At 39.2% G+C, this 22808-nt stretch overlaps 1 protein-coding gene across 2 annotated transcripts in view; it reads right to left on the reverse strand.

Annotated features, from left to right (window-relative positions):
- Positions 1-279: 279 nt before the first annotated feature.
- Positions 280-22808, reverse strand: part of PRKN (parkin RBR E3 ubiquitin protein ligase) — a 728786-nt gene continuing 706257 nt past the window's right edge. For both annotated transcript variants that reach the window (XM_057406909.1, XM_057406908.1), the window contains 3 exons: positions 17670-17756; positions 4446-4563; positions 280-583 (listed from right to left, as the gene is read on the reverse strand). In XM_057406909.1, the coding sequence (XP_057262892.1) occupies positions 474-583; positions 4446-4563; positions 17670-17756 (315 nt within the window). In that variant the 3' untranslated portion in view covers positions 280-473. The remainder of the gene's footprint in view (positions 584-4445; positions 4564-17669; positions 17757-22808) is intronic.

The following is a 22808-nucleotide window of genomic DNA, read 5'->3' on the forward strand; positions in this document are numbered from 1 at the left end:
CTCAAAATCAAAAAACGTGCTGAATGAGCAAAGGAGTGGGCAAAGACAAAACAGCTGATGCAGGGGACACTCTCCAACCCCGCTGACACACACACACTCACACACACATATACAGGCTGCTGTCTCTTGCAAGAGTTGTTGATTCCTAACTGTAAATGTCAAGCAAAGTTCCTAATGGAACTTTGTCTGCTCTCCATGAGACAGACTGTGTAAGTCCAGAAAGGTGTAGTTTACCCCTCTTTGTACTACAATGGGCAAGTTTGTCCGCTAAAACTTTTTACTTAGTGGATTTAAAAACTTCAATGCGATTTTGGTATGATTGCATGTGCAAGAAAGCAAAAACCAACAAACTTGGCCAACTTCTGAACTCTGTGACCCTGAAACCACTGGTAATTTCGTTTAAGCAAGGGGTTCAGAAGTTTGCCCTGATGAAAACAAGCTTTACGCAGCAACACAGGCTGGCCTCAGCACCACTAGTCAAACCAGTGATCTCCCATGCAGGTTCTGTTCCACTCCAGGCCACAGTTCCAGCACCACTCAAATCTACACTGAGGGCGAGGACATTTCATGTGCATGCAGCCACCTGCAAAACAGCAACAGAATTAGATAATTTAATTGAGAATTATCAGTGTGAAAATCAACTTTCTTAGGTGCTCATTTATTAACTAAGTAGAATGTTTAATAAAAGAGAAGTACAAACCTGAAGAATATTTTTCCTGAGCTTTCTAAAACTTGCTACTCCATTTCATATTGGGGTGTAATGTGTTGGTCTCACTTAAGGGACTGCAGGAGTAGGAGGAAATTAGAAATGACTGTACTAGGGTCAGCAAAAAGAGATGACAGTCTGTGGCCTCTGAAAGCAGACATGGAGGTGTCTCCTCAAGGATACTCTACCTTAGTCCAGCTGTGAGCCAGAAGGCGAACAAAATGCAATTCTTTTTTTAAATTGGATTCAACAATTTAGGGATTTGCAGAGAGTAAATCAGGAGATACAGAATTTGGTGGCTGACTTCTGATTATATCAAAATGACAGTAGTAATTTAAGTTGATTTGACCTTCTTAGTATCTGAAGCAGTCTTTTGATCGTGTGTTTCCTGTGTGCTGAATTTCTTACTTGCCCATACTGTGAGAGCGGCTTTAATCTCTGCCCACAACCTTGATCAAATGTTTATCTTGTAATATATAAAACATTAACATTGTCAAATGTCATTACAGAAATATACTTCAAATGGAAATTATGTTGCTTACCACACAAAGAGATGTCTTGTCTAATTCAAACTGAAAGAAAAGCATAGAGTATGAAGAAATGCTGAAATGTCATCTTGGTTTGACTCCAGATGGTGATAGGAGGTACAGGGAGTGCTTGTTCCTGACTGTATGACCTGTTACCCTTACACCACCATTTTTATAAATACCAATCCAGAAGGATCCTCAGAAGGTAAAAACAGCAGGAGACACAAGAACTGGTCTGTTAAATTAGGCCTGCCTGCTTCATTTGACAGAAAGAGAAAACTAGCTGTGATCGCATGGTCTATTTAACTATTTATATCTTTTTTTAAGAGATGCAATTCACCAGACATTTTTGTCTTATTTAAATGTAAGCGTACCAATGGCCAGCCTCCATGTCACACTTTACTTATGGTTTAGGTCCAATCTTCTCTTCTGATTTGTATTAAGCAATCACTGGGTAAAATACGTCTCAGTCCTGGTGCAGGACTGAGACCTGTGGGTACCTTGTGGTCAAATATGTGCTCTACCTGCTAAGCTACATAAATCATGTTATTCTCTGCTACATGGCAATTGAGATCAGCAGTAAGAGTGGAGAGTGCCTCAAGCAGCATGGCTTACAGCTTTGTGGGTACAGCGGTCCTCTGAGAGATATGGATGGGTGTTTAAACTCACTCAGAGTGGGAAAGTGTTTCACTCTTTCACTTTGGCTAATACAGAAATGTTATTGGTGTACTGAAGTATTCTACAATGCCTATAGCTATACAGGCTATTATAGAAAAGTTATTGACATAGAGAAATATAGGCTATTACAGAAAAGTTATTGGCATCGTCACTGTCCCTTGTAAAAGACAGTGTCCACAGAAGCATTTGGGGAGTGAAGACACAATTATTCTCTTGTGTGGACTCAGTGTACTCCTCCCAAATGAGGACTGCTGGAAGATAGTGTAGAGTTGTCAGCCTCTTGACACCTGCTGTACTTAGGCAGGAGTGAGGTGATCCTTTCAGCTTACAAATGTCAGCCTAGAAGGTGGCACGTGCAGTACCCATGACCAGAGAAGAAAGCAAGCACTGCACTTTTTAAGCTTCACTCCTTAATTCGCAAGATCACAGAATCACTGGAGTGGGAAAGGTGACTTTAGAGATCATTCAGTCCAAACCCCACTGCTCAAAGCAGAGACAACAAAAGAAGGGTTATCAAGGTTGCATGCAGTGAGTTTTAAATATCCTAGAATGGAGACACTTTCTGGGGTATCTGTTCCAGCCTTCAATCACCCACATGGTAAAAGCATTTTCTTATGTTTAAGTGAAATTTCCTGCATTTCAGTTTGTGCCCATTGCCTTCTGTCCTTTTAGTGGGCACCACTGAGAAAAGTTTGGCTCTGTCTTCTTTGCTCCCCACACCAGGTATTTCTGCAGTCCTTTTTTTCAACTTTGTAACCTTCCATTGGACTCACTCCAGTCTGTGTACAGGGAAGCCCAGAACTGGATCCACCACTGTAGACGTGTCTCCCTGACCTGCTGCCGGTCATGCTCTTCCTGCATGGTGCTGCTGGCCACCTTTGCTGTAAAGGCATGTTGCTGGCTCATGTCCAACATGCAGTCCACCAGGACACTCAGGTGCTTTCCATCCTTTTGGCCCTTAACCTGTACTGGTACATTTCCCTTTATTGAACTTCATGAGGTTTCTCTCAGCCCATTTCCCAGTCTGTCAAGGTCACTCTAAATGGCAGCACAATCGACTGATTCCATTGTGTTGAAACTGTTGTGGCTTTGGCATTTTGCATTATGAGGCATTGTTCTGACATGGATCAGGGTATAAGCAAGCAAAGGTCTTTTCCTGCTCATTATCCGTTTTCAGTAAATATTTTCTTTCAAAGATAAAAAGTATAATGGCCTTTATTTCCTTTTTGATACACTGGGGATTTTACAAGCAACTTCTCTGAACATTAGTGGGAGTTGTGTAAATGGTGTCAAATAGGGATATCCTGTTTGTGACAAGTGACAACCTCCTGAAATTTAACAGTAAAGATTTTGTAGTAGAGTCCAAGGGAAGGTAAAGTACTGCCTCAAGTCTGTCCAGAAGTCTTTTTTATTTGGCTGCACACAAACTGTTAAGTATGAAAACTCAGGATTATTATTTGTCTGTTTCTAATCCAGTTCAACTTCTGTTTTCCAGCCTGTTTTACAAGCCTGTAAGTAATTTTTTTGACCTACCCCTCTGTTATCTCTCCTCTGCTGCCTACCTTGCTCTCTACACTTTGCCAAATCTTGTCTCACCTTCCCACTCTTGAATTCATGCTTTCTTTCCTTCTGCTTCTTGTGCTTGAAGAAGTCTCCCACTTTCCATCTGCCAACTGCCTTCTCTTCTTTCATCAAACCCTAGATCTCAGGATTTTGTCCTATTTCTTCCTCAGTAATATTACTGTGGTATCACTATTTGAAGTGTTCTTGCAGTTTACAGTGTCTTACTTGGTGTTTTCAGCATCCCACTGGAGTAAATGCCACAAAACTGAGAGGCATCCTCCATACTTAATATTTCCATTATATATAGGCAATAATTTGGGTATATTTTAATTAACATAAATACAATTAAATTTTGGAACAGTATGAACCTTTAGGGTTCCTTTTCCCCATTTTAACCACCCAAGTGCCAGTAGTTTGCTTACGTTCCTACATAGTAAGCATTGACTAGTGCAATCAGTTTGGCAGAGTTCATGTTTCTTCCTCTAACTTGTTCTTCTACTATGGGCATGTCACTGGGTTGAGATTAATCTCATCTAAACTCAGCTATATACTGTGTAGAATTCTGCAGCAGGACTAATTATCACACCCCACTTTTAGGTGCAATTCTTATGGCCTACACTAGACACATTCTGTTTCATTGTGAGATGAGTTTTACCCTACAAATGTCTATGTTTTACAGTGACAATGAAAAATCTAGACAACTAGATGAATATTCAGTCATATGAATGCTACATCCAGTGTCTCTCTAATGCCTCATTTTCCTTAGCTATAAAACAGAGGACATTTTGTGAGGCTTAAGTAGTGGCTTTAGAACTACGTGATTTAGATGTAGTGATTTCAAGATAGTTTAGTTAAAGTGACAGGCATTCTTTGGAATAATAGTGTGCGTGTGTACATATGAACATTCATACATTGATATTATAAAAAGAATTTTAAAAGATAGTTAAGAATGAAATATCTAATAAATTTACCGTTTTTCTCTACTGGAATATTGCAGTTGGGGCATGGCTTAGTTGTCTTCTTGATTGTTTCTCTAGATGCCTCTTCCCATCGAGCTTGCATGGCTGCATATTCATCAACTACATATCCCTGCAAAGAGCGAAAAAAACCACCTGTGGGCACAACACTGAAAGGCTGTACCGGGACATGATATCTACATTGAAGCAATAACTATCTATCCATGAGAAACAGACAGGAGTGATTGCCAGGCCAGGTAGGTTGGACTTGTTGAGAGATGCAGAACTTTGCTTCAAAATGCAAACTTCTTTTCTCCCAGTGTATTGGGTTAGATCCTGGGCTGCAGGATGGTGGGAGGAGATGCTGCAGCTGGAGCATGTGCCATCCCAGGGGTCCTTCTTGCATCCAGCTGCAGCAGAGGCTGCTTCCTCCACCCTGCTCCCTGCCCTGAGTGGAAGGCAGAGCCCACAGGAGGACACAGAAGGCATTAAGCCATGCTGCAAATGCACAAGACAGGTAAAACAGAAGGCAAAGAGAAGCAGGAGTCAGATGAACCCAGCTGAGGTGTGACATGTTAACACCATAGGCTTGATTCTGCTTCAGGAATTAAAGCCCTCCTTGCAAGGAAGACCAAAACATCATGGCTATGAAACACTTGGTAACACAAAATGGTGGGGTCCCTGGAAGGAAACTCTTTTTCATAATAAAGCATAATCCTTTGTTCCAGAGGTCTAAATGTCATTCAAACATAAATCCATATAAATTTAAGAGGCCTTAAGAGGCACAAAGAAGAAACACAAAAAAATTTGGAGAAAAAGTAAAAACACCCAACCCTAGTGAACAATGAAAGCAAGTAGCTCCCCAGATAGAGCGACACAGATGAAAAAAGTCATCATGAAGAGGGTTTTAAAAGGGACTCCTGTGTTTGTCCTATTTATGACTGGGACAAAATTATGTAATCTACACAAGTGTCCTACTTGGCAATTTCCTACCTAAAATGATAGTAGAAGGACAAAGGAGATGGCAGTGCCTAGGGTCATTTATATCACACAAGGTTGGTAACTATGTGAATAGCAGCTGTAAACAATGTATGTAGGTCCCAGCCTTGAAGTTCTGCTCTGTCCATTCATGGTGTGGTTTGTTGTTTTTTTTTTTTTTGAGCATGTGGGAAAATAATGAGCTTAAACTAAATTACATCATTTGCAAAAATTCCCCTAACTTCTTTGTGTATATCTTCAACATACTTGTAGGCTGTACATGGATATTTTAAATATATTTATTTCTATCAAGACAGAAAAATAAAACTGGCCCAGTTTTGAAACATGCAGCACAATCATTACTGCTTGATTTCTGCTCAGCTAGTAGAGGTTTTACTTAGATAAAACCTATGAGTTGTTGCAGTGTCAGTGAGTAAGACCTAGATTTTATTTCTTAGCTGAAGTCACCTGAGTTAAAATGGAATAACAAAGAACGATATCTGCAGAAACTAATTTCCAGCTCATCTGGTGGCCATTGCAAGGTGCATTAAAAACAAAACAAAAGAAAACAAATCAAAACAAAACCCCAAACCCACAAAAACCAAAACCCCAAGCCTTTTTAATCAGAAAATCTCAACAATGGTATTATTTTTTTTATTTTACTACCAACATCCATCTCTTCACACCTTGAATTGCTTTTGTTGCTCCTCACTTAATATTCTCCAACTTGCTGTTATTTTTGATGTCGAGGGGACAAAAGTGAACATAGTCTTCTCATCTGTATCCTTAGAAGTGACTTTTACTTTTGTTTTTCTGCATCTGGAGAGGGAACTCGGCTCTGCTCCCTGCTGGATTATTCAGCAGTTTGGCAAAAGGATGACCTCTATACAACATCACATTAGTAAGTTCTGGGAAACAGAAAAAGCAGCTCAGGCTAATAGCAAAGAACATTATCTAGTATTGATCTTGCAACACCTTGATCTTAAAGGATGACTTTAGTAAGCAATCTGAGATAACTCAGAGAGTCCTGAACACAATACGGGGAGAGTGGGGAACACCTGACCTGGGCCTCAGTTTGCGCAGTGACAGAATGAAGTTGACGTTAATTTGATCTCATTGTGATGGGAATTAATTGCTTAACATCTATACAGATGATTCAAGATGAAAATCAGTATAGCAGTGATAAATCTTTGCTATTCTTTTCAGAATAATAGCTATATGAGACCAGAACTATTTTTAGGTTGTAGTCAACCCAAAAGAGGTTCACAGTGGCTCTGTTTCTCTCAAATAGTCCAAATCCAAACTGTGTGGTTCAGCACTTGGAAACACACTTTTTCTCCATCTTCTTGTCTTTGTTGTGCCCTAATAGCAAATGAGAGTGAGGAAAATTTCACATGCCAAATTGCTAATTTGATTTGTATAAAGATACTTGATTTTAGTTCTGAAAACAAATGCAAACTCGTAAAAGCTTAGGAAGAACTAAAATAAACAACTTCAAAACACTCGTATGCAATTCACCAAGAAAGAACAAATTGCTGAAACAGCAGTCAATTATTATATCAATATTTTCCATTGCAAAAATTCTAGCATGAACTAGATGCAGAAGCATGATGTTTTCAGCCCGTTAGAGCTGAAATGTCCCTCCTGAGCCCAAAGCTGCTGAATGCTAAGTTAAAAACTTCCTGCTACAGGAAGCAAATGCAGAGTAGTACAGTGATGGAGTCCTGATTCAGTAAAGAAATCACACCATACTGATCTATGAGTCTCCAGTGTTCATGTGCTTTATTTAGCGCACCACATACAATCACTGCAAGCACACATAGATTTATCTGCATTTTTTCCTCAAACAATAAAGGAAAGGCTGTTCTCCATTACCAGTATCTACTTAAATCACATTCTTTCACCCTAAGATAGCAAATCTAGTCTCTTATTTGATAATGGCCTAGGTAATAGAGCAGGTTTATCAAGCAGAGGTGGCTCAGTTTATTTGGCCTCCTGATCTTGGGTAGGACGTTCAGAGATGCACATCAGTTTGACTTTAATCACGTGTGATACTGACCTCACACAGTATGTTCCCCAATTACTACAAAATGTTTGCCCTAGTAGTGAAAAGCTACTAGATTCTATCCATGCCGCTTTATGAATTATTTTTTTTTTAATGCTTAACTATGCTGCACATTATGACCAGGAATGAATGCCCCAAAATAACAGCAAGCTACAGTAAAAGCTGTTGCAAGCATTATTCAACATCCCCTCTGCAATATTCCTTGAGTGAGACAGTGGAAAAAGTCTGTCTTGCTATCTCTGGGTCACACTGAAGGGCATAGAGTTACTTCTGTTTCTACGCTGAGAACTTTGGAAAAGTTAACAGGGATAAAGAGATCAGAGAGACTGCTGAGCACCATGCAGCAATACAAGAACATGTACATGAAAAGCTTTTTATGGAGTTAATCAATACCAGTGAGTACTGGAAAGAGTCTTACAGAGACAGAAAGCATCTTGAAATAGAAATAAATTGTCCTTAAAGCAGCATCTCATTCAGGTAATAGGGGACACATCAACTTGTCGGTAGAACTACATAAAGTAAACCAAGTATGTGTTCAGAGTCAGCTACTAAGTAGAATCATAGAAGAGTTAGGGTTGGAAAGAACCTTAAGATCATCTAGTTCCAACCCCCCTGCCATGGGCAGGGACACCTCACACTAAATCATGGCACCCAAGGCTCTGTCCAACCTGGCCTTGAACACCACCAGGGATGGAGCATTCACAACTTCTTTTGGCAACCCATTCCAGTGCCTCACCACCTTTACAGTAGCACCATCTAGATAAAAAATTTATGGAAAAAGTTCTGTTCTGGAAGTATTAGATATATAATGTTTAAACCCAATATCTACTGCAGAATATAATGCAATATGTAAGCACACCTTTTTATGATCATGCTTATTTTACCTAGCATAGAAAATATCTGAAAACTGAAGACCCTTGATTCAGAATAGAATATGAAGCTGTTAACATTATGCTGTGTTTAGCTTTAGTACATGTAATTTCTAGACTTCTGCTTCTTTGCTCTTGGTGCTTAATTTCTTTCTGATAAGCAAAACTGGTCATGCATAGCTTCAAAAATGCATCCTAGTGCAGCTTCCTTTACATCAGAAATACCTATTCTTTTGATCAGAAATGCTCTGGTTTAAGTTAATTTTCCTTGGGAAAATAAGATTAAAAAAAAAAAAGAAAGAAATGTGTAAAATGATGATTTTATGTGACATACAGAATTCTAGAAAGGTTCAAAACAGAGCATATTACTCATTTTCTAGCACGGATGTGAGAATCACTATGGATATTTGAAAGTGTTTGAAAGGAAAACAAAGAATAATTCATTGTACACAAAGCAATGTTCAGCCCACCATAATACTTAGATTATCACAGCCCACTAATTATTTTGGGCTAGAGCTCTAAGCAAAAGCAGCTTCATCTGTTGAAGCCTGATCCATGAGGGATGGTGACAGTCAGACTTGAATTTCCTTTGTTTTCTCAGTATCTACTGGGCTGTTTTGTGAACATGTTCACATGAATTAATCTCCTGTTGTGTTTAGCGGGGTCTTTTGCTTCAGTTGTGGGGAGTAAAAATAGCAGATGTCTAGGGCACTAGATAAATTGGAGGGACTTTGGGTTAAATGAAGTTGTTAAGGAGTAAAAATCTCACAGAGGTGTACATAGCTATAGGACTAATGTTCTAGTCTAGAGAAAGTTTTGGGCTAATTAAAACACTAAAATATGTCTATAGATAAGGAACAGGAACGATATCTACCAATGGGAATATGTTTCCCAAGAAAACAGAAGTGTCAGTGCCACAGGGACGCAGTTAAATTCACATGAAGCAGCTTTGTGCTAGCCAATTTGTCTGGTGTGCCTAGGTAATTCTGCCATTAAAAAGAAGTCACTTTTTGATGGCAGCAACTAGCTAAAATCAAAGTGATAGACACATGGTATTGTGTCTGATACAAACAAAAGAGACTTCCACAGAATAAAATCAGAGAGCTCTGTTTTGGTGACACTGTACATCAAGGTTCTCGCACTGCCTCTTGGGGCCATTCATATCATCATGAATTAAATTCAGGTAGTTGTGAATATTGAATTTACACTGCTCTACAGCAGAAAATCTAATCTAATACAGGTCATTCTTGTAGGACTGTTTTCCATGAGTGGAGTAAAGATGTGCCTTCTCCCATAAATTGCAAAAAAGCTGCAAATGACTGTCAGCTTAACCTCATCAACAACAGCACCCTGTCAAGTCTTTTTAGTTTATTGCTGCCCAAAACAGGAATTCTAGAATTCTCTCTTTATAGTTCCCATCTCTTTCTCATTAGACAGAAAGTTAAGACCTATTCTCAGATTTCCTCCGGTGCATCTTTATTTATAACAGAGAGATTAATTTTACAGGACATTTCCTGGTTATAGTTATTTTTCTTGCTCCTTTAATTAGGCATCTGTGGGTTGAAATGTCCTGTTCTTGACATTGTGAATATACTAGGTACTAAATGCCCAAGCTTTTCTTTTACAACTGCTTAAGATACTTTAGAAATCAAGCTAGGTGAGCCATTATTTTTTTACAGCCATGTTTTATTTAACTTTTTAAATTTATCTGATGGAAAAAAAATCAATGGTCTAATAATAGATGTTCCATATTTCATACTGTGACTGAGGACTCATTGAAAGATGTTATATATGATGAACCTCTTCAGTAGCTTTTTCTTTCACTAAAATGCAGAGAAATTATTAATGTTTTTTGTGGTCAGCATTAACTATTTATCATTTTGATTAATGTCACCTCTCTTTTGAGTAGAGAAAGAAGTTTCCATACAAATGCTGTGTTTCTCATTTTAGCTTTTGCCTGTAGTACACCATTTCCAATACCTCACCATCTGTTTTGATGTTCTAAAAGCAGTAAGGAAAGTTTGCCGAAACAGTGAAGGAACAATTCTTAAAGTGATATTTGCAATATTTAGAGCATGTATACAAAACACTGACAGCCATGAACTGATTCAGAAGGTCATGTAAATGTGGAGTACAATATAATGTATGTTTTCCCTAACAACTCACTTTTCACTGAAGGTTCAAGCCAAAAAGGAGCTTGCTGCTTCCTTCATACAGTAAGTCAGGGGACACATAGTAATTCCATAGTTTTGTCAGCATTATGGCTTTCTGTTACACTTTAATATACACATTGCATAGATTTCAATTTCACAGCAACATTATAAGAAATACACTGCACCAAGACCGATTTTACTGAAGGTTTGGAAAATATTTCATGTCTTAGCATTCAGCTAAGGACATTTTGGAAGCACCTTTTTTGGGAATTCCACATTAAAATCAAATTTTGAAATATCTTGTTCTTACAGTGGGCCAATATGTTCTGCTATATAACTACACCAAACTGCCACCCACATAGAGACCCTGCATGCTTGCTGGAAACCTACAGGCATAAGAGATTAGACAAGATGCTGTTTAGTGGATGGATAAAGAAGCCTGGCAGGCAATAACTCTATATTTTATACCACCTACTGGCAACTTCAAGACCTGCATACGTGAGGCAATGGGAGGGAAAGATGGGCTAGAGGCTCACCTGCAGCCCAAGTGAGCTGGGAGCTTTAGAGGAATACATTACAAAAGCACTCAGCAGCATGCCAGGTGATGTGACAGGCTTTCCTGGATGTGTGCACACATACGGGTGTGCTTTTATGCTGCATCTGTGCAGCAAAAAAGCATTTCTGGGAAGTGATCAAATGGGTCTGCTTCAGGGCTGATTGTTTGCCTGAAGGCTCATGACTGAGTTAGGTTTGAGACCATAAACTATGGTTAGGGTTGCAGTCAGGGCCCCAGTGGCATGTGCTGATGAGCAGAATCAGCCTGCACTGATTCTGCTGAGGCACTGCACTCCTTTTGATTAGGTCTGATGGATTCCCAGGCTAACAGGGGTTCTGGATACGTTTTACACTGCCAGTGGCAGAAAATCAAAGTTACTGTCTGAATCCTGTTTTAGCTACGTTAGTACTGTAAGGACTTGGTCCCAAATAGCAAACAGCTGAGGTCTGATCTGAAGGTGGTAAATTTGGAGATAGGTTTTGGTATTTTGGTGACCAAGGCTTCCATCTTAGGGCTACAGCTGGGAGAGGCAGCATCCCACAGGTTTGGAGTGGCGTTGAAATTTTACAGCACTAGCTGTAAAATAACACCAAAGGTTTAGAACATGTAGCTTTCTGGCTTAGTAAAAATGCTGTTGCTCTTTCTTGTAAGAGGCCACAGCTTTTGCGCCAGACCAGCACCACAGGCCTCAGGATCCATCAGGCTTTATGTGGACTTTTCTTGGCCTGCCTAGAGATTTGGTTTAGCAAGTGACAGCAGTTATCTAATTACGAGGTGACTATTGCCTATTTTGCTTTTGCTCTTGTATAATTTTTATAATTGCATGTTTTAACAATGTTACATGTATTTTTGTAACTAACAGATGGCAAGGACAAATATAGGTATTATGGGCAGAATGAACTCTCTCTGACCCTACAGTAAAAAGTCATGCAGAGGCGTAAAGGCATGGGATGGTAGCAGAGGCCTTGAAAGCACAGGCACAGGATAATATGGGAGGCCCTGGTGTTATAAACAACACTCCAGTGGTTAGTTACCCAAAAGCAGCCTTTAGAAATCAGTAAAACAGTCTTTAAGGATAACAAAGAGAACAAAGACATAACTGACTTAGGCAGAACATTCCATAGATAGTAAATTTGGATCCAGTCAACCTGCACACCAGTGAAGGAGTGTGTTTACATATAAAAGTGACCCTGAACATATCATACAGTGAGAAGGAAATAAAACATCAATATCAACATTATTCTCTTCCTGGTAAAGGATTCACTATGCCAGGCCGTCGCAGACTGAATTGAGCCTCGGACCCAGAGGGGCAGCGGAGGGTTAAACATAACACCAAAGAAATGGGTTTTACCAGAAAGTTTGCATATCCATTATTTTAACTATATATAAATTGAACTATAAGACCCAGTGTTATTGTAAATGGATTAAAAATAGTTCTTCAATTACCTTTCTAAGACTTCTATAAGACTAACATTGAATCTTTTACTTTGCATATAGGATGAACCTGGTCTGAAGACCTTTAGCAAGTAATGAGATTTTCGATTTTCAATGTAATAAAATGGCAGAAATTCAGAAAACCTGTTCTATAACCTGTCACCAAAAAAACTGCTACAGTTTTTAGCTGCATCAGCAGCTAAAGGTGCATGGGTTTTGCTGGACTGCATGGTTTTCAGGGCCAGGGTTGCTAGAGCTGGCTGGAATTAAGGCTTGGACTAGCACTAGATATGGCCTGAGAGGATTTTTAAGGAGCTTGGGTTAGATCCTGGAGCAGAAAAGACCACTGGGCAAGTTTTAAGACTTCAGCCACCATGGATGTTTAATCCAGTTTAGATGTACAGCTGTTGCTGTCCCAGGGTTAATTGCGGAGTTTGCTCAAATGAGATGAACTGGATTTACATCTGGTCCTACAAAGACTGCCAGACTGGTTTTGTGGGATGATGAATTAGACATTAGATGTTCTTTTAGGTTCAAGCTTTTGAATGCAGGTAATTGGAGAGATTTGTGCACAGCTGTACTATAGAAATCTACCATGATATTTATTCTCTTAATTCACAGCAACCTCTGAAAAAGCAAACTTGCTAAAAAGTTGTTACCGTTTTATAATCACACACCCAGTGGCTTGGCAGAACAAGATAATCAGCAGCTAAACCATCCTGGGGAAATTTTTTTTTCATAGAACCATCTCTGAAACATACCTTTTTATAACCTATTTTATCCATTTTGTGTCTTTTTTTCCCAAATATTTATGTCTCTGTGCCCCACACTTTGGTCACTTATTATATATGCACTACTTTTATATTAGTGTCATTGCTATCGCTATTATGGTTTACCTTGCAGATGTCTTATCAACATGCCCAGCACCAAAACTGTCCTGGGAGCTACTCTGTATGTGTTCAAATCTAATGTGGTCATATGTTGTCCGGTTGCTACTGAGCAAGAAGATGCATTACTTATTGTGGTAAAAAGCAAACTGTCTACAAAGGTTTTGTGCTAGGAAAGTCGGGCTAATTTTAAGCTGGGGACTTAAAGAGGAAGCTGGTTTATGGCTAGATTCCCCACCAGCATAGACTGTCTCTGGGTGAGGTTAAAAGGGGCCAGGAAGCTTGGTTTTGTGGTGTACATAGCAGGGACTATGTGGTTATCTCTAAACCTAAATCTGGATGGAGTAACCTTTAGTGTCATTGATTCCATCATGAACACTGTGCCTTTTAATCCATCAAATACGATTACTTCTCTCATCCCAAACTTCAAACAGCTCCAAGAGGCTGCAGTGGTTTTAAAAGAAAGCTTCTCGACTGGAATTGCCACAGAAACATTTTATTTTCCCTGAAATTATGTATGTTTCACACTAAGAAGGGTTATAATCAGCCCTGCAGCAGTAAGTAAATGCTTAAGATGAACTTTCAATGGCCTATCAGAGCTAAAAGTGGGCATTTTGATAGAAAGAGAACATTCTGTCCACACCAATGGACCATGCAGTATCTGTGCATAGACCGGAAAGAATATGATATGCTAGTATTTAGAACTAGGCTCCTCTCTGCACGGCTGCTGCTGAGTTTGCCTTTTCTGCCCCAGGCAGCAAGCATTACCCTCTAGCTTCCCACCATTATAAGGTTCAGCCTCCTTGGTTTCGAATAGCCTTAAGCACCACATGTGGTACCTGCTTTATCCCTCTTGTTTCTTTTTCTTCCTCCTGCCAACTGACTCCATTTTCCCTTTCTTGATGCCTTCCCTCCCTTCACAATTCCACCAGCTCTGCTCCCCACTCTTGACCTCAGGCTTTTTCCTTAGTCCTTCTGATATCTACCCAAGCACAGGCCCCTTTCACCACCACCATTCCTGCTTCCTAGACCCTCATAATTGTTCCTTGTCGCTTAACAGGCTTACTCCCCTTCTTCTCTCTTCCTTTTCCTCTTTCTGAAGCTTTCACAGCAACTCTGACAGGTCACAGTCACTCCATCAGCTCTTGGCCTTCATGGACACTTGAATGCTTCTGTATCAGGCTCTCTTTCTGAGGGATTTCCTGCTCCAAGACTTCCCAAATGGGTCACACAGGCTGCTTTGAGTGGCACCACAGCTCTTCCCTCTCTCCAAGTTGCCATCAGCTCCTGGCTACCCAGATCCTCCACACACCACTCCTTTTTGTCTTCTCTTCCAGTGCTTTCACACCCCTAATGCTCCACCAGATGCATCTCTGTAATGCTAATTTCGGCCTTGACCTACCCACAGTGTTTCCTCTCATACTGGGAATGTTAGAGACATGCAGGCATTTGCAGAAATGTGAAGACAACAGAAAGTCTTTTCACTACTATAGCTGCTAGAGGCTAAAGTAAAACCTGCATTTTTCTCATAGAAAGTATTTTCATGAGACCATGTATCCTGAACCAGTTTTGGAGAGGAACAGTTTGGTGACAGAGTGTCTTGTTGACCCTGAAATCCGAGTGAAAGGAATTGTACCAATGAGATCTGTTTCTAAAATAAATAATATGGAAAGAATATGGAGAGGAGGCAGCTACAGGAGATGAAGACAACCCTGGAAGTGTGTTATTCCCACCTTGAAACAGATGACGGTCAAAGATAAAACAATCGTTCTCACTGCCTCAACAAGCAGCGCAATACCAGCAAGTTAACTCTGACACACAGGGTTGTGCATCTATCACAGGGCGGCCAAACAGAACAAAAAGGCTGAAAGCACAGATGGATAAATGTTTAAATTAATCCCAGTGAGAGATGAAGACACATGCCCTGTGTTCCATATATGTTCTACGAATGATTTGTATGCATCTTTATGCTTGCCTTAGTTTAGCTACCTCTCAGTTTGCTCGCCTGGTTAGAGAAAGTGAGGGAAAACATTCTTTCAGTGGCACATCACCATCTTGTGGAGAAGTTTAATTAGTGCAGCTCTCAGCTGGGAAACGAAGGCTGACCTAAGTCTCTTAACCTCAGATTATGCTGGAGTCTGAATGAATTTTGGGTACTTATGGTCTTGTTCATACTGGGGAACTGGCTTGCACAGTTGCAAGATTTATTCTGGTACTATCAGTTTGCTCTTCTGGAACAGGTCTTTGAGAGCACAGGAAATTTTTCTGGATCAGCAAAGGTGTCAACATTGCATTCAGACAGCAAAATCAGTTAACTTCCCTGAGTCAACGGATCTAACAGGGTGCAATTCATGTGCTGAGATCCTGGACCAGATGGATGAAGGGCTTCCACTGTCATTCAGGAGAAGCTAAGACAATATGCAAATATTTAAAATGAACCACTTCTTCCTATGGTATTCTCATTTTTCCTGGCACACTTACATCTCTGCCATAGAGCATGGAAATTATACAAACTAATATCCACAAAGCCAACACCGTTGAACTTATTTGTAAGGTTCCATGATGGCTTTCAGTACTCTAGGCAAAACTTTAGGTATAAATAGGAGTCACTGTTCCTGTTGAGATATATTCTAATTCTAGTTCTATTTAGTTCAGGTAAGGCATTGAGCCTTTGTCTCTTACTTTACTAGGCTTTTGGGTACTTCAAGCATCTCTCAATGTCTCTGTTGAAGTTGTTTTTACATAAATATGACTAGGAGCTGGAAGACTGTTGTAAGTCTACTGCAAAGAAAAGGAGACTTCTTTAGAGAGGCTAGTTAACCTGCAAATCTCCTTGTATATATATGGCTTCAAAAAAAGGTGTTTGCACAAATTAATGGAATACAAATTTGCTGATAGCTGCTAAACATAAAATACCAAAATCTAAATACCAAGTCACAAGAGGCTAGAAAAGTAGATGGATTTTGGGTCTCATACAGTACATGTTTCAGGGCAGCAGAGGTAGATAGCCTGACTACTAGGATACAGGCTGTTTAATTCTGCCTCAATGAGTGCTAATTGTTTTTATATATTAGAAGAGTTTCACTAAGAAAGAGTAAAGAGAAGAATCTCTACACAGCTCATAGCCTAGTGCAGTGTCTCCAAAGTATGGCAAAATGAACTGTCCCATAGTAGCACACAGCAAAAAGATTTCCAACAGGCCTCCAGCTCCCTCCCCAGTCTCTGTGGTCAAAGAGTGAGAGGCCCCAAAAGCCTGCCTCGGATAGAGCGTGCCTGCAGGCACTGACAGGAGCTGGACATGCTTTGCTGAGAGCTGGCTAGATGAAAGTCCATCAGCACCTGCCCACAAGCCTGTATCTGCCACATTGGACTATGTGGGGGCTCAGGATTTGAGTTTCCTCTTAGCATCAAGTATACCAGACATCAGTTTTCTGCTTCCTAGGTGCATATCCTGGGCATCAAGCTGTGAGATACTTATGGAGTATCTCTCCTGTTAGAATCATAGAATAGTTAGGGCTGGAAAGGACCTGAAGATCATCCAGTTCCAACCCCCCTGCCACGGGCAGGGACACCTCACACTAAACCATGCCCCCCAAGGCTCTGTCCAACCTGGCCTGGAACACTGCCAGGGACGGAGCATTCAAAACTTCCCTGGGCAACCCATTCTGTTCTTTGCTCCCTCTCTCTCTCTGAAAGACTATGATTTATTTTCCATGGAGATCAGGGAAACTTGAATCTCAAACAAAGAGAAATGCCACGAGAGAAAAACTATTTCCTGTCCAGGTCTATAGCTGCAATAGCTACAAAAGCTACAAGATTATAGAGCAGCCTAGAGTAATTATCATCTAACAGCTTCCAGCCTAGGCAATCCATTTCTTTATTTCCCTAATCTGAAACACAAATTATTGGCATTTTCTGCATAGGCTATATAAACCCCCAGTTATTCAGTCCAAACCCACATGATTTCCTGACTGGTTCACTGAAAATAAGCTGAAAGGCAGCAAGGCTACAGAAACACAAACATATTCATATTGAATAGAGACAACCCCAAAAGCCCATTGGGAAAGCTTTTTTTTCTATTAACTGATGGCATAGCCTGTGTATTCCTGAGAGAAATCAGCTACTCTATCAATCAAAGCGACTGAAATCTACTGCAAAGCCAATCTGGCAACTCCGATGGCTGCAGTAATTCAGCATGAATATAATTGCTTTTACTTAGGATTATAATTAGGACCTATTTGACAAATGTCACTCTAGTTGGGCCAGGGATAATGATCAGGAGTTGTGGGATCCCTACCTTCGGGGCGATAGCTCCCTGCAGGCTGAGGAGAGAGCTGCATTCCCCTTCATGGTATTCTTCTTTACATTCACGGCAGAACACAAACTGGAAAACAAACCAAAGCACGCAAGTCATAAAAACACATTAGGGATATAGACAGCAGGTTACAATCACGAAGAGTCATACAGCAGATGATCTCTTGCCCTTGTCATCCCATTAAATTCCCATAATCATCCTAATTGTGCATCTTATTATATACTCTGATCATTAACACAACAATTTGCTGTTATTTTTATACATTTCATTGGTGAAGTAACATAAATGCCATTATTAAAAATGAGATTTTGCTACATGGTCCATTTAGGTACATAAAGTCATACTAGATACTTTTGGGTGTGGTTTTCCTACCGTAAAATCTGTTTATACAAAGGGTGCTGGCTGAAACAAGCAGTTCTGCTTTATAGTGTTCGCTAATGGAAATAGTCTATTCATATTTCTGAATCAAATAATTTCTCTATGGAAAACTATTGCTGACTTGACTTTACATAGGTCATATGAAATACCATTCTTGAGAAAATGATATCTATACTTTTATAGAATGGTTTAAAAAAAAAATCCATAGAAGGAACACAATGATAGGTTACTTAACACAGGTTTTAGGTGACTATTTCTAGACACTTACTTCATTTCTAGCAATTGTTCTGGTTTCATCTTCCTTAAATTGCATGGTTCTTTATCTAAGGCTTCATTGAAAAGTAACGTCTTTTGCAGATGAGTAAAAGAATTGTCCCTAGCTCAGTCTGAGCTGTTTCTGCCACCTAAACTGATTCATATGTATCAAGATTGATGCCTTTTTTTTTGAACTCAAAAATGAAGATAGCTGTCTTGACATGTGTCAAAATCTTTGACCCATCAATGCTGCATTAAATTCTGTGTCCTTGCAGGTAAGAAGAAAAGTCAATAATGTAAAATGGGTTTCTCTTATGCTGTTTTAAAGCTATACTGTCTTGATGCAACTCCAGACTCTGAAAGATCTCTCAGCGGTAAGCCATTCTGACTGCCGTCATAAGCAAGACTGATATAACAGCCTTGATTTTTAGATACAAGCTGCATTCACATGTAATGAATAAAGGATATCAGGAGGACATGGCACTAGAACATTTGTCTGCCACAAATTCCAGCTGTTGGAATTTCATTTTGAACTCTTTCAAGCTGTCACTTTTCTAAGAAGCACTGAAAATGATATTTCACTGTCATGCTAAAGAAACTGCACTTTTATGAAAAGGAGCATTGTGCAAGTCTGAAAGGATTGATTCTGTTCTTCAGAAAGTCAGAGAAATGGGGAGCAGAGGGGTGGAGTTAGTGTTCTAACTTCCAGAGATATCAAATCTAATCACTTATTTGCTCTCTTGTCCCTTCTCTCCACTATTTTGACAATGATTTAAAACGTTTTATTTTACTTCAGGTAACACGGATTTGTTAATTCACTTGTGCTTGTTAGAATACAGCTTAACAATGGAAGCACTTTTGTAAGGTATGTTGTATGAGAGGCTGCATTATTGTAAAAGAGCATCATATGAATATAACAATTTGCACTACATTAGCAGTCAAAAGTTTCAGCTATGTTAAACACTGCTCAAACACATAAGGAGGGGTACTTGCTGTCTGGATACCTAATATCTCAAAGACTTGTTATCCTTTAACAAATAAGGTTATGGCCAGGTTTAACTGTATTTCCTACTATTTGTCCTATTCTCTGTTTCCTTCATGATTTTATTTCCTTATGAACACATCTGGCTGAAGGGATTTTGTGTACAATTGCTTTATCACTGCCTTATCGCACAATGCCTCAGCTTGTGTTCTGCACTCCAGTCTCTCTCACTTTTCCTACACAAGTGCAATTTTAAACCTTCCATAAACACTGAAAAGGGGGAAATAATGAAGAAAGAACACCACCACCACCATCCTCCAGGCATATATTTTGCAAAGAGTTTCCATCTGCCTCACAATGCAGTTTATGTGGCATTGCTATTTATTATAATAATAAAATTCACAAACTCATGCTGTATTATTTAAAGATGTGAAACGCATTTTCTCATTATAGAGCCCACTTTTTATACTTGCCTTTAAAATGGAAAGTCCTCAAGATCAACATTACCAATGTTTTCCCCACAGGATTGCTGTCCTAGAAGCATGCATGGGTGTATAACTGGGCCTTTCACTAACAGCTGTATATCCTGCAAGTATATCCGTGAGTGAGCTTGCCACATCCTTGTAATGAAACAAAGCCTGATTTTTTTTTTTTTTTTTGGGGGGGGGGAGTGAGACAGGATACTCTTTTCACATATTTTTAGAAAATGGATGAGATGTAAAATCAGTTCTGTGGCAAAAGAACACCCTGGAGGCTGATCAGTTTGTCAGAATAAATAGGCATCTCCCAACAGAAATGCAGTAAGTGCTCCCTTTTTATGGCAAAGCATGCATCATAAAGAAAAGGCATGTCACAGCAAAGAGCAGTTTGTGGTAGTTTTATTCATTTTTTACATTCTGATACAAAAAATATAATAAAGTTTCAGTAATAAAATACAGCAACTGCAAAAATGCTGTCAGTCAACTAGTGTTTTGTGGCTTCATTAATATTAATACACTTATTTTGCCCTTGGAGAAAAAAAAGGATTTAAGTGGTTCAGTCAGGATTTAAGACTTTTGCATAAATTTAATATTAGCAAATGTTTAAAATTACTATAAGTAGTGTAATTACTAATAATAGTTACACTTTCCTTTCATTTACCAAAAAAAAAAAAAAGACTGGCAGATTATTGTGATAATATCACAACAGCATATAAACTTTCTATGTCTTTGTGTATTTAGTACTTACTTTCATTACCCTTGAAAAATTCTTCAGTTGGAAACAACCAACACAAAGAATAAATACCAAAGGTCTCAAACCTATCCCCTAGGTTTATGCAGTAAAAAGAGGATTAGCAGGGAAAACCCCAAAGCTTTTAAGGGATTTAGGCACTGGAAATCAATATAACCTGTGTGTGTGCTATTACAGGCTTTTGAATACCTGTAAAAATGTATGTTACAGCCCTAAGCAGAAATCCTGAATCCAAGTGATCTTAGAATAGGAGGTATTTAAAACCTCAACAAGGATCCAGATCATGTTTTTAAAATCCTCCCATGTTTATGATCATTCAAACAACAGGTAAAATCAGATCAAACTCTGGTCAGCAGTATGGAATTCAAACCCCACAGATCTGCAGCGCCGACAGTGATGCCAAAAAAAAAATGAGAATAGTGAAACCAAGCTGTAGACTCAGTTATTCCTGACTGGCCTATTTATGGCGTTTTAAATTTGGGAGTGGCAGCAGAATGTAGCTTTATTTTTTTTTGTTTGTTTGTTTTTGTTTTGGATGAAAGGAAAACAAGTTTGTCATTTACATGCTATGCTGTTCTTTTGGAAACAAGATTTTGTCATTTTCTTTTTCCCAGCATTTCAAAGATCTGCTTTCCCTTGGATTAAGCACCAGAGCTCTCATTCTCCCTCTTGCCTACTGCAAATGCCTCTTCTTTGGTCTCTGATAGTATCTCCCTATAGTGATCATAAAATATTACTGTCAAAATTATCTTTCTTCCAACTTCAACACAGTACTCCCATTCTGAATCCATATACAAAGCTTCCAGTTTGAGCTCCCTACTATTATTTTAAAGTTATTCCTCAAATCAGAGATTCCTTTTCTTTTTCACCCTTACCTCCTTCCTGCATGTGTCTACACAGCAGCATGAAGGCAAGATTGCTGTGAGGTATCCATAGCCAAGGTTTAATCTGCATCACTGTAGGTGCACTGCAAGTACTTCAGTGTGAGCTAAGAACTCAAGCACATACCCAGATTTCTTACCAGGCTTCTGCAGTCCATGTTGAAATCTGGACTGCCACATCTTCACTCCTACAATTATTACTATTAGCTAAACTGTACACGTTTTGGCCAAAGTGTATCTTCCAAAACAGACATTCACATCCAGATTAAAGATATCAGGCGAGGAAAGATGCACTTTCATCTCTGATAATATCTCCCTGTAGTGCTCATAAAATATTACTGTTAAAATTATCTTTCTTTCAACACATAACCATGGCTCAGTGAGGCATCCATACTGTATCATCTGATAGTGATGAGACAATGCTGCTGCACAGACACCAAACACATCAGTTGGAACCCAGCCCCCTAAAGCCTTTTACTGATATCTTACGGTGATGATTTCTTAATCAGAACATTCTGTAGTTTGAAATCTTACAAAAAATGAAATTGATTTTCACAATTATTTTTTCTTATCAAACCTGTAATCTCATCATAGAATGAAATCAGTTTCCTCTGATATGACATGCTGTCATTAAGAATATATTGACTAGCAATCCTATCAAGATTGTTTTGTCTTCTCTTTCTTCTACCTTCTACCTTTTTTTCTCATTCAGTGATGTCTGTCTGGACCCTTCACTATGGATGTGAATCACAAATTCTTAATCTACTGAATGCAGGCAGGATCAACACCTCTGTAAGTACTGGAGCTTTCTGCCAGTACTGCAAAACTAGTACAGAAAGAGACACAAAGGTTCCTCAAAACAATGACTATATAAACAAAGAAAATCAACACAGATGTTTTCACCTTTCATTTAAAATGTAGCATACAAGCTTTATCCTGCCTTCTCAGGCAAGCAAGTACTTCAAGAAATCAATGCCTCTACTCACACTTTCCTCTAAAATCAAGTCTAAAACCAAGCCAAAAGAACACTACATTGTAATCATAATTCATTCTAAGGGTGAAATAAACCAGAGCTGACTTATTAATTTTATCATTTAATGAGCAGCCAGAAAATGCACATTAAGTGCTACTGTAATGTCAAAAGGCTACAGTATATTCTAAAGAGAATACAAGGGAAACCAAGTATAATCTAAGATATACATAGAACTAGACAGACTTGTTTTTATGTCTTCAAAACCAGTTTGGTTATATATTGCACATCAAAGCAAAATAATGTAGCATTGTAAGATACTTGGCGTGGCTTTGATCACCAGAGCATCATAGCATCATCCCTCTCACCGTATTCCTGTAAAACAGCAACATACTACTATTTCTGTTTTAGTGACTGGAGCCTAA

Source organism: Pezoporus wallicus, unplaced genomic scaffold (assembly GCF_028554395.1).
Source record: "Pezoporus wallicus isolate ANWC-B61680 ecotype Strahan unplaced genomic scaffold, APGP_CSIRO_Pwel_v1 scaffold_6362, whole genome shotgun sequence".
In the NCBI taxonomy this organism is placed as follows: domain Eukaryota; kingdom Metazoa; phylum Chordata; class Aves; order Psittaciformes; family Psittacidae; genus Pezoporus; species Pezoporus wallicus.